This window comes from Thermobia domestica, chromosome 7 (assembly GCF_964235325.1).
Source record: "Thermobia domestica chromosome 7, izTheDome1.hap1.1, whole genome shotgun sequence".
NCBI lineage: Eukaryota > Metazoa > Arthropoda > Insecta > Zygentoma > Lepismatidae > Thermobia > Thermobia domestica.
In genome coordinates, this window is record NC_137460.1 from 7467215 (window position 1) to 7480620 (window position 13406).

General features: G+C 37.3%; 1 protein-coding gene across 12 annotated transcripts in view; it reads left to right on the forward strand.

The window, feature by feature from the left end:
• Sec16 (endoplasmic reticulum export factor secretory 16) overlaps positions 1 to 13406 on the forward strand; it is a 139327-nt gene that overhangs the window by 94884 nt on the left and 31037 nt on the right. For 10 of the 12 annotated variants that reach the window (XR_014132113.1, XR_014132114.1, XR_014132115.1 and 7 more), the window contains 2 exons: positions 461 to 580; positions 9183 to 9398. Coding sequence is in view for 9 of the 12 variants with exons in the window: in XM_081764072.1 (XP_081620198.1) it covers positions 461 to 580; positions 9183 to 9398 (336 nt within the window). In the remaining 3 variants the exon portion in view is untranslated. The remainder of the gene's footprint in view (positions 1 to 460; positions 581 to 9182; positions 9399 to 13406) is intronic. The other 2 variants (XM_081764077.1, XM_081764078.1) reach the window with 1 other exon arrangement.

The following is a 13406-nucleotide window of genomic DNA, read 5'->3' on the forward strand; positions in this document are numbered from 1 at the left end:
TAATCAAGCCAAACGTTATAAAAATAGTCAGCCAAATCTGATAAAAGTTGGGCAGCATGTTGGTAGGAATAACTGTAAAGCCCAGAAAGAGAGAATGATCGTTATTCAAGATAAACCATTAGTGTTTGGAGGGACTTTCCCGATAGATGTACCCATGAGTAGAAGATATAAGTCTAATCTGTTGAATACGTATGAAATAGATGCACCGTGTTGCACATCCACATGCGGGTTTTCGGACTCTCACTTGAAGCTGAAAGATCACCATCCTATTACTTGTAATGTGATAGTCCCCAGTAAAGGAGATAGTATCAACTTCCTCAATAAACTAATCTTTAACACTTCTCATGGTTGTGATAGTCAGAACAGTGGTAGAATTATCCATGGAAATCAGTTGCTATGTGCTTCTTCCAAAAATAATACCAGTATCTTAGGGGGAATAAGAAACTTATCTCCTGAACAGGTTAAAACACAGTACATTGTTGATGGTAGAGAAGCAGTCACTCGAAAGCTGGTTCATGGTGCATCCGTAGTGAAGAAAGAAGAACCCAGAAGAATTTCGTATCATAAGGAACTAGAAGAGGTAGAACAAACTGAAAGTGGAGTAGTGATAGTGTGTTTTCCCACTGGCCTACTAGTGTTCTTTGTGTATTTATTTATTTTTTTCTTTCTCTCTACAAAGTTTGTCACCCAAGTGGCGTCACTAGGGAGGATTACAGAGTGTGCGGCCCGCATCGAGGTTATTGACCGAAAGACTGATTTTTTTTTTTTCTGTTAAATATCACTTTTCAGCAGAAGTTTTGTATTTTTAAACAGTACTAGCTGAAACTGTGCTCTCTACACAGCCCATCATCCATATATGAGCATGAATCTCCTTGTCATTCCTTACAACATCTGTACATATCCCTTTACAGACACAAATGAATAACGTCTTGATAAAAGTTGACAAGGGGTACGATAAAGGGGAGATTTTTTCGATTATTTTCTCAATATTTCGCACCTTTTGCAAGATTGAGCCTACTTCCAGTTGGAGTTTTAATTCATGTATGATCAATGTTTTCTTTCTTCTTGCATGCAATATGTAATAAGCAAATACATTACACACACAATTAATTATAATTTCAATGATATATATGGTATTCATTGGGAAAAACACTCCAAACAATAAAGATTCATCTTAGACTGGAAAAATGGTTATCCTTCGTTTTTCATTATCATATGGCCATGAAAGAAACGTCTGAGAGATATGCAACCCCTATATACAGCTGTTTTGTTGAAATGTATAACTCGTAGGCTATGAAGCTTAAAAAAAAAAAAAAAAATCAACATTTCCAGTGTACCCCTAAAAAATACAATAAAGAAATAGCGTCCACATTTTTTAAATATTCAATTAGATTACCTGGACAATCTACAAAAAATTTGGAATCGACCAGCTAAAACAGCATGTTTTTAGCACTTTCGTTTTCGAGATCTCATTGTCGAAAGAATTGGAGACAATCATACAAACGTAGCATTTTAATATATAGATAAGCACACCTACGCGATCGTTTGTTTTGTTAATCCATTAACTTGAAAGGGGATTCGATTGCAGAAAACCGCTTGTTACTATTACGGGGTGTCTATCGGTCACGAAAGTCATGAAATAGTCACTAAATCAGAAAACGGTCATGAAAGTCAAGAAAAAGTCACGAAATTTAACTTATGGGTCACGATTTTCTTTTTATCTGTACAAATGTAAGTATAGACTGGAAAATTTTGTTCTATAAAGGGTCAAAAATCACCACCAAACACGTCTGTGGATGGCTTTAGAGGCTACTAAATCGCAAACAAAGCGCGCTTCTATCGCATGCATGAAAGAAAATTTGGCCAAATTCGGACCCAAATTCGCTCTTGATAATGTTACTAAATTTTATGGTTTGGGAAAGAAAATGTCACAAAAAAGTCACGAAATTTCATTTTGGAATTTTAGTAGACACCCTGTATTACCATTTTTGTCCTATTGCTACAACTGTTGAAACAGGAAACTGCTAATGTAAACCATTTCTGGTTTGAATATACGGCTAATGAAGAAGATGGAACCCATTCTTGGGACAAGGAATCAATTGAAAAAAAAAAAAAAAAAACGCATCTCGATATCTCTTACCGTTTTTGCTGTATGAAAATTAGTATTGAAACTGGAATATTACATATTGAAACTGGAATATTAAATTATAAGCATTTCTAGTTTTGGTAGAGTGTTGGGAATAGTCATGGTACGTTGCCTTGAAATGCCTTGAAGTGCCAAGAGAGCATATCGTTAAAACAGCAACACTACCAAAATCGGGTGAACCGCGGTAGCTCAGTGGTAGAGCGCTCACTTCTGGTACATGGTGTTCTTGGTTCAATCTCAGCTCGCGCCAAGTGAGCTTTGTGGTGAACAAACACCGTGTGCATGGGTTTTCTCGGAGTTTTCCCGTTTCCTCCCACTTTCTTCATTCCACCATTTCATTCATTTCTCATCATCGCCGTCTCCTTTAGCCTAGCCAGCATAACCGTGGAGATCTCTACCAAAACTGGATGTGGTTGAATTTTACTATTACTTCCGGTTTCAATGCTGATTTTCATAGATAAAAAACGGTATTACATATCGAATCGATTCAGTGTCCCAAGAGTAGTGTTATCTTCTTTCGTAACCACATATTCAATTTGGAAGTGATACACATTAACAATTTCTGGTTTCGACTTTTATCGCCATAGAACAAAAAAACAGTAAGGCATTGCGAGTAATGGTTTTTTTTATAAGGATTCCACGTCCTTGGAACAGGTTGTATCTTTGATCTTATTAATTTGTTGTAAGCAGTAGTTATAGATTTACTGCTTCAAGTTTGAGTATTGAATTCAAATAGTTTTACACTATATAACGAAACTGATTTGTTAAATATTAAAATTGTATATAACAATGTTTTAATTTTCATGGAGTGCGGGACGTTTTAAAAAGATTTGAAGAAACAACTAATGAAGTCAAACTACAGTGTGTTTCAAAATGAATATGGAGGTTTTAAGGCATTCTAATTTTTATTACTATTAACTTACAATTATCAGTAATACATCAAATGAAAGAGCAACTCAAACACTCAAACAGTTTTGTATACATGCATGCGCATGCACTGTTTTCTCTGTCTGCCGTTAGAAAGCATTAGTAGCAAGGATGGCGATTAGTGAGCAGAACACTTTAAGTGTTATACATTTTGCAAAGACTGAATATGTAGTTACAATGCAATCATCTGTGTGGAGAATTTTAAGGAGACGCTTACAACTTATCGTTTGCAGTTGCTACAAGCTCTAAAGTCTTCAGAGTACGGTTTACATACCAAATTTTCAAATGAAATGTTGTTGCATAACTATGAAAATTTACTGGATCGTGTCGTCTTCTGTGATGAAGATTTACTGGATCGATATTCCATCTCTTAAGTAGCGATGTGAACACTCATAATGTTCGCATCTTGGGGTCAGCAAATTGCCACGAGACGGTACAATTGCAACGAGACTCTCCTAAATTGAATGTGTTTTTCTGCCATATTCCGGGGGAAAGTTTATGGGCCTTCTCTCGCCTATCGACTCAATGTGTGCTGTGTGACGAATGGTGCTCATATTGAACACTTGTAGCAAAAATTCTTTTGAGTTGCTCTTTCGTTTAATATATTCTTTATAATTGTATGTTAAGCCTTAAAACCTCGATATTCATTTTGAAACATCCTGTATGAAAATTCCAGTTCATTTCAAAGAAGACAGAAAAATAATTCCTCATGTAAATAAATGGGCTAAAATCAAAGATGGCGCTAATATTTCCCACCGTTAAGCTATACGACTTGTATAAATATACCTTCAGCTTCAAGGATCGCGAATAGATAGTGATTTAAGGTGTACGATAAGCAGGTGGCGGTTAGCAAGACAGTTTGTACATGATATATGAAAAGGAGAAATCTCGAAGCAAAAAGTAGAATTTGGATGATCGCCAGTGAATAGTACCTTGATCAAAAAATTTCCCGGAATTCACTCACAAAATTAAAAATGCAAGTTTATTCCTAAAAATTGATGTTGTCCTCTTCGAAGTAATGCCCATCGACTGCAACCACGTATGCCAGCGCTTGATCCAGTTCTCAAAACATTTGTGGCACTCGATCTTCAGTATTCGACGGATCAGAGTCGTCTTCGATTTTCGTATTATCTTCTCTCGATTGCTAAAATGTGTTCTCCGTAATGATTTCCTGAGTCGATGAAACTGGAAAATGTCGCACGGAGCTAAATCCGGTGAGTTCGGTGGTTGCGGAATGGTATTTATTATGTTTTTGGTGAGAAACTCGCGGATAATGATAGCATTGGTCGACGCTCCGTTATCTTTTGTAAAATTCACAAGTTGTTTTTCCATAGATCTTTTTAGGCAGATTGCTTAACTCAAACGCTTCATAACGTCCAAATAACACTCCTTGTTGACTGTCTGACTTTCTAGCAGAAATTCGTGATGTATAACACCGTTGTAATCCATGAAAACAGTGAGCATCGCCTTTTGTTTCCACTGAAAACTATGTGTGTTTTTTTTTTCGGTCTTGGCTCATTGGGTGCTCGCCACTGGTAAACCGCTGTTTTGTTTAGAGCATCATTGCCGAAACACTTTTCCAACATTTACAAGGTCTTTGCACCATTGAATCCGTTTATAATGCAAAATATTAATACACATTGGTTGTTGCACAATTAACTCCATTGCAGAAATCGAAACATGTAACCCAAAAACAACTTACTCAACACTGCGTCACTACACAAATTGCAAACTAGGGTGTTTAAATTGGGAGAGAATATCGCTGACAGTTGTGGCAATCCGCAGAAAAAGAAAAGGTCAAATTAGGTGACTGAGAGCGCCACACAATGGTGATTCCGGAAAGTTTTTGATCAAGGTAGTACTTAAGATTATTTTTGTAACTATAAAAAATATGAAATGAAATTTTTTGACGTCCCCCGATTTTTTTTAAAGGAAAAAGGAAACGTATTTAGCGAAAATGAAGATTATGAAAGAATTAGTGGAAGGAGAATATCAGGAGAACCTCTAGAAAATCCGCGGACACGGTGTTGTCTGCCACAAACTGATATGACATAGGATCTATGTAACTTCATTGTGACACTTTACTGTAGTTTGCTGTATCTATTTAGAGAGCTAAACTTATATCTTGTAACACTTTCCGTATTAATCCGGATTTTACTGTGCCGAACACTTGACATCCTGAAATATTTCATCTGGCCATCACTATACAACGTATAAGTACAGTATCTACTCCTAGAAGTAAATCACATAGGGTGCACGGTGTCTCAGAGATAAAGCGCTTACCTCTGCGTTGGGTTCCTGGTTCGATTCCCGGGTAAAATAAGTTTGTGATGAACAATATCGTGTTTGTGGGTTATCACTGGGTACTTCCCTTTCCTCCCACTTCCACATTCCACCAACTACTCCAGCATCAGTATCTTGCCTTAATCATTGTCTCCCGTAGCTTCAAGGACATAATCATGGTACGTTAAACTGAAAGCTTTTCCGAAGTAAATCACATTTATATGATGAATTACTCAACCGGTAGCCAAATCGCAGATTTTACAATATAAACCATTCCCGAAATCAGTAAATAACAGTTCCTAAACAGTTTCCTATTTAGTAGGCATGGGTCCCAAGAGGAACGGGAATGGGGAATGGTGGAAACTTAATAACGAGGAGATACATAATTTATACGGTTTACCAAACATTGTTAGGGTTATCAAGTCTAGGAGGCTTAGGTGGGCAGGTCATGTAGCTAGGATGGAAGAAAGTAGAAACGCTTTCAAAGTCTTGACTGGAAGACCAATCGGAAAACGACCATTAGGAAGACCTAGGCGCAGATGGGAAGACAATATTAAGATGGATCTAGCAGAAATAGGAATACAAAGTAGAAACTGGATCCAGTTGGCTTAGGATAGAAGTCAGTGGAAAGCTTTGTGAACGCGGCATTGAAACTCCGGGTTCCATAGGCAATAGAGTTAGTTAGTTGGTTAGTAGGCGTGGGTCCTTTTCGTTTAACCAATTTTCTCTTTTTTATCAACACACACATACCCATATCTTTCCGCTCCGTAAATCTTCCTCTGTGGTTCAACTTTACTTTTGACTCCTAATAATTTCATACAATTATTTCATTTCCCAGAGTCCATTTAAATAGAGTTTTTCAAGCAATTTAGCAAATAATGAGGAATTAGTTCTCGGATGTTGCAGTGCGCATTTTGTAATCCTGCCTTTAGTGACGCCACTGTATCACCCTGCTTGGACCCGCTTTTAATTAAACTGAATGTCCTTTTTATTATTTATCCCCCTTTCTGTTTTGTCGTAAAGATATATTTGACGTATCTTCATTTTAAAGCTTGTTGTTTTCAGTGTTGTGTTGTATTGTTTTATGTTACTCGGTTTGTTTGGAGAAGTTCTTAGTGTTAACTGGCGCAGATGATGATGTTAAAATTTAGTTGGAATAGTATAGAAAATAGAGGAACAGAATTAGATGATTTTGCTTTGTTAGTGAAGTAACAGAATTTTTAAAATAAAAATATGTATTTTCTTCCTTCTAGATTTTAGCTGGTTCAGTGTTCTGTAGAATGTTTAACTATAATCTTTCTATAAATTCAGTATTCTTAAAATCATACTTCAGTGGATCGTGTTGCAGAAATTTCATATTACACTGCCATCTCAGCCATTAATAAATACCGTTGTTCATAAATTTAAAAAAGGGGGGTTACCATTCACATTATTCAAAATGTTCCGAAGAACATCGGGGTTTTTCGGCAGATGACGAATAAAGGAGAAAAATTCTATGGGGAATAATGTCCAAAGATAGACATTACTAGTTGATAGATCCTTAATAGTGACTTACATAATACTTAATAGTGACGCATATACCTTTATTGATGACACGCATCTGTAGTTACTAGCATAATCCTTAATAGTGACGCGCATAATCTTTAATATTGACTCACAATCCTTAATTGCGACTCATGATCCTTAATAGTGACGCACATAACGCTTAATAGTGACTTACGTAATTCTAATCATTAATAGTAACACACATGATCCTAATTGTGACTCACATGATCCTAATTATGGCTCAAATGATTGTTAATAGTGATTCACATAATCATTAATAGTGAAGCATATATTCCTTAATAGTGACTCATATATTCCTTAATAGTGACCCGCATAAGGCTTAATAGTGACTCGCATAATCCATAATAATGACTCATATTTCTTATTAGTAACTCAATACTAAAGTGATGCATATAACCCTTAATAATAACACACACAATCTTAATTGTGACTCACATGATCCTAATTGTGAATCATATAATAGTGACGAACATTATCCTTAATAGGGACACACAATCCTTAATATTGACGCATATAATCCTTGATAGTAACTTAAATAATACTTAATAGTGACGCACATAACCGTATTAGTAACACGCATAATCTTGAGTTACTGACATAGTCCTTAATAGTGACTCACAAACTCCTTAATAGTGACGCACATAATGCTTAATAGTGATTCACATAATACTTAATAGTGATACGTATAATCCTTAATAGTATAATCCTTGATAGTGACGCACATTATCCTTAATAGTGACACACAATCCTTAATTGTGACTCACATGACGCTTAATATTGATACACATAATCCTTAATAACGACAGACATAATCCTTAATAGTGACACATTATCCCTAATAGTGACATACAGTCCTTAATAGTGACGCACATTATCCTTAATAGTGACACACAGCCCTTAATAGTGACTCACATGACGCTTAATATTGACACATAATCCTTAATAATGACAGACATAATCCTTAATAGTGACACATTATCCCTAATAGTGTCATACAGTCCTTAATAGTGACGCACATAATGCTTAATAGTGACTCACATAATTCTTAATAGTAACAGACATAATCCTTAATAGTGACTCACATAATGCTTAATATTGACGCACATAACCCTAACTGTGACGCGCATAGTACTTGTAACATTGAAAGATAAAGGAACCGATAATTAGAAACATTATTCTTTGTTGCGAATTTTAAAGGTGATAAAGCAGTGATTTTAATTATGGGGCATATTCCTTTGGTTTTACTTCTCAGTGCTCTATTTCCATTTATTCCTGTCGTCTGCTGAAGATGCCCGATGGTTTTCGAAGCGATATAAAGAGTATTTTTAATGTGAGTGTTAAATGTGTCCAACTCCGTGATACCATTTTTTCGAAATATGTTGTAAATTTCTCTTTGGTTTCTGCGAGGACGAGTGGGTGCGTAAAACTTGAACTACAGAACTAAGCATTAACACGGTGATCATGGTTTCTTACCTGTTATTACTTCGTTTAGACTTCGATTCATACAGGTGATAATCCAGTGTAGGTCTAATATACATGTATCCAAAAACATCTGAATCTATTCTAAAACATCTAATATATACAGTCTCTTTCTCTCTCTTTGTCTCACTCACACACACACACACTCTCTCTCTCTCTCTCTCTCTCTGTCTGTCTGTCTGTCTGTCTGTCTCACATTCACTTACTCACTCACCCTCTCTCTCTCTCTCTCTTTCGCTCGCTCGTTCACTCACCCTCTCTGTCTCTTACTAACCCTCTCTATAACTCACTCGCTCACTCACCTCTCTCTGTCTCACTCACTCACACTCTCTTTGTCACTCTTTCTCTGTATCACTCACTCTTTCTCTCACACACTATTTTACTTTGTCTTCCCCCTCTCTCACACACACACAGTTTCTCTCTCTCACTCACTCTCTTTTTCTTACTGTTATTATAAAGATTATATCACACAATTTAATTTTCAGGAAGTAAGGGACATTTAAGTTCGCTTGAAAAGAAAAACACAGTCAAAGCATTAAAATTCTCAGTTAATAAAAAAAAAAATCCCATAGAAATCAGTGCACTGAAAAACAAGATGACGCAGGTATTTAACATTGTTAATTTGAATTTCATTTTTAAAAAATAAAAATAATAAACGTTGGCAATTGTTAGTACTGTTGTACTGTTATTGTTCTGATTTTCGTGCTGCTGTCGTAGTAGAATTTTCCAAGGTTTGTTCAGAAATTTGCTTATGATAATTAAGATCTTTTCCTCCGTACAGAATACATCGGCAGTGCAGTATTCGTCGCCGTCAACCACGTCTTTGTCTTCGAGTGAATCCAAATCCAAATCAACGGACGACGAGAAGAAGAAACAGAAGAAAGCTGCACAGAAAACAGTCGCCGCAGGTGGAAGCAGTTGGCTTGGAGGATTGTGGAGTAAATTGGCATTACGGCCGAAGAATCAAATGATTTTACCGGATGATAAAAATCCATCGGTACGTACGAAACTAGAGAGCATAAAAGGCTAGGTGAGCGTTTCTCAAACCTTAGCTCTTGAAGTATGCTCGTATGGTTCTCTTATTAAACATGTTTTTCAAAAAATAAGCTTAGAGTGAACTGCGAATCACACACTGTAGCCTAGAATCCCACGCAGATACAGATTATATAAATAATATACAATGTACGGGGTGTGTTAGAAAAGTAATGAGTCGATTTTGTATTCACGATGACTTACTATTTTTACAAATCAAGATTATCCCCTTCAGAACAGTCTCATTAGGCAGCTGCAGCGACGGAGGCGTTGTGTTTCCATTCTTCGTAGCACTGCTAGAAGACTTACGCTGGAATATCTTTCAGTTCGTCTATTACGCTCTTCTGAATATTCAAAATACCAAAATGGCGCCATTTCAAGTTTTTTTTTTTTTTTTTTTTTTTTTTTTTTTTTTTTTTGAACAAGCAGAGCAAAAGAAAGTCACAGGGACTGAGATCTGGCAAATAAGGGGGCGAGTGAGGAATTACAGAATGCTTTTTTTCTGCCAAAAATTCATTGGTGGAGACGGTGAATTACCGTGATGAAGTATCCAAGTGCAGGCAATGCCTGATCATACACACGTGCCACCCTTTTCTCATGTCCAAATCCTGTGTTAAGATTTGACTGGCGGTAAACACGTTCAAATTTAACTCAACTGAGTATTCACACCGTCAGTCGACGATCAGATCTCACGAGAGACTTCACTCTTTCAACATTGTCATCCATTTTTGAGACCTAAGGTCTTCCCGCATGATGTTCATTTTCCACTTTCGGCCTTCGAAAAAAAAAAAAAAAGACTTGTGTCATCTGAACACTTGTGCCCTGGATAGAGAATATTGTCTGTCAGCCATTTCCAACATTTCATAAGTCACAGTAACGGATTCATGAAGCTTTGCATAAAAGTTGATGCACAACATTCCTGAAACTTTTGCCTATCCATTTTACAACTTCACTTCAGACGTCCTCAACAATCGTGTAGCTACTGAAGCAAGTTCAAACTTTACTGAGTCGGCAAGGCTTAACGTTAACTACCGTGTGAAGGTGGAAGCAGTAGCGTTGTCGACTCGTGCATAGTGTTGCCAGTTTCGTTACTTTTGTAACGCACCTCGTAATAAGGTAAACATTATACAAGTTTTAATAGCTTACATAGATATATTGTATTATAAAATATTCGCGATAGTCTTCAGATATTTAAAAAAAAGTAATATTTATTTTCTTCCATTGATATCAATGTAAAATTAAGAAAATTTTAAGATCATATTAAAAAGGTCAGTAGTCTGGTATATGCTCAAAACATTAAAAATAATAATAAAAAATTTGCTTTCCAAGATGAGAAAAGTAGAGTGGTCCGTAGAACATTCTAATAAAGGCGGCTCCCACTTGAAGGAAGTTTGAGAAACGTTGGTCTGGGTTAATGCTTGTTTTCTCTCATTTTATGATCCGTTAAAACTATACTGTCAGCGAAGTTCTTCGTGGCTTCTCGTTTGGTGCGGCAGATCTGGTTCAATTCCTGTTTGAGATTCATGCGAGTCTCATTCCATTGTAAGCTGTAGGTTGACATCTCGTATAAACTTGATATTGAAAAAGAAATATTGAACTCCAAAACAAAGGGAAATAAAAGACTCATCTAAATTTCGTAGGCAAAACTTAACTAGGGTATGCATTCAACACCTTACAGTCGGTGTCATGGAATTGTGTGTTTTAAGACTGTTGAGTTTTACTCTTCATTTTCTTAACAACATTTGTGAAGTTCTACGAGAACAAACTTTTTTCATTCGTCCGTTGAATGCAAATCTAGATAAATTTTAGCAGTGGAACTGAGAGTAGTGTTGCTGACATTTTCTGTAAACACAATAATTTAGATAATAATGGAAATTGTACAAATTGCTTGTATACCTCATAAGCTGTGTCGTGAACATCCAAATTTAGTGATAGTTCCATCTTCAAGGGCTCCCTCGTGGCTAAGCGGTTAGTGTACGCGCCTTTGGCGTGGGAGACCTGGGTTCGATTCCCAGCGGGAGCTCATGTGGTTCGGATTCCACGTTAATCAATAGGTCCACGTCTCATATAGCCTAGCTGCTGAAAAGGACGCTAAACTAAAATCAAATCAAACAAATCAAGTTGCATCTTCAAGAAAGAAAAGATCCAGGAACACAAACTAAGTGAAGGAAAAACGCATAGTGAATCGAAAATCTTTCAACTCCCTTTGATTTTGAAACCTGAGAGGAAAACTTGAAATCTATTAATGAAGAATTGTACTAGAGGAGTGTACGTGGTGCAGCTTGTGGGGTACGTGGTAACCATGGCTGCTATCTTGAATGCAGGTTTGAAATTTTAAATGTGTCTCAGTGGTAGAGCGTTCACCTCCAGTGCTTGGTGTCCTTGGTTCGATCCCAGCTCGCGCCGTGTGGACTTTGTGGTGGATAAACCGTGCTCGTGGGTTTTCTCGGGGTTCTCCCGTTTCCTCCCACTTTATTCATTCCACCATTTCACTCATTTCTCATTATCACCGTCTCCTTTAGCCTAACCGGCATAACCGTGGGACGTTAAACTTAAAGATTTCACTTCATTTTCGAAATTTAAAATGTATCATATAAAGTACCACTGGTGTGAGGTCAGAGATTCACAGGTGTAACTCTCTCTTTCATATCTTACATAGTTTGCACTTATGTGCATTAAAAGTTCGAAAACTCGTTGTTACTAACTAAATTCTTATTGCTGGAGGTGATCTAAGATGGCAGTGACAGAGGCACAGAAGATAGAAATCATCCTAATATACGGATAACTCAGTTTCTGAAACAGTATATGAGACTGCAAGATACAGTACCCAGATAAACATCCAGTGTCGCATACATGTTTGCCAAATTCCGAAAAACTAGCACTGTGGAAGGCAAGGGATGTAAAATGAAATGAAATGAAATATTTGTTTTACGTCACACGGATATGACGGTGATGATAAGAAATGAATGAAATGATGGAAAGAAGAAAGCGGTAGGAAACGGGAGAACTCCGAGAAAACCCACGCACAGGATGTTTGTCCACCACAAAGCTCACTGCATACGGGATGTAGTGGGTAACCGAAGACTGTCACTAATGAGAAGACGACAACGACAGTTCTAGCATTGTTTGTAAAGCACCTCAAATACAAACCTGTCGTTTCTCACTGGAAAATGGTATCAGCCAGTCCTCCATTGTCTAGAAATTGTATAACAATCGCTGGCATCCTTATAAGCTAATCAATCGTGTAATAAACTAAATGAAGATGACCCAGTTCGGCATTGGTGTCACAGTAATCTGAACTGGAATGATTCGAGTACTGAATATAGTCCTGCAAAGGCAATAGTGTGATGTAGCATATGGGACATCCGCATCATTCATTGACACTATCTTAATGATGCAACAGTACCTGACGCTTCTGCAGGAACATGTTTCCTTCCCTTTTGACCCAGCCTGCAACTTTCCTTATTTTCAACACGATGGGCCACTGCCAACCATGACGTTGTTGTGCATCAATGTAAAGTGGATTGATCACCGTGATTCCATGTAGAATGGCCGCTCAGATCACCTGACCTCACCTTGATACCTACTTGTAGGGCCATTGAAGCAGATAGTGTTATTTTGAAACATCCAGCGATACAAGGTACTTACAGGAACGCATTTAGCGCGCGTGGGACCACAGTTTACCGAACACTGTTGCTTATGTGCAGTTCGAGTGGATTGGACGACTACGATTGTGCATTAGACGGGATGACCACCATATCGAAGTTGCAGTGTTCATAAGATCAAAGCATACAAGATACGAAAGAAACAATTACATCTTTGGATTGCTGAGTTCATGCCGGTGTTAGTTCATATGCGACATAACTCTTTTCGCATTGGAAATTTCGAACTTGCATTCAAGTTGGCTGCTATGGTCGTCATGGACCCTACAAGTTACGTTCCCCTTCCCCTGCAGTACCATCTCCCATTAACA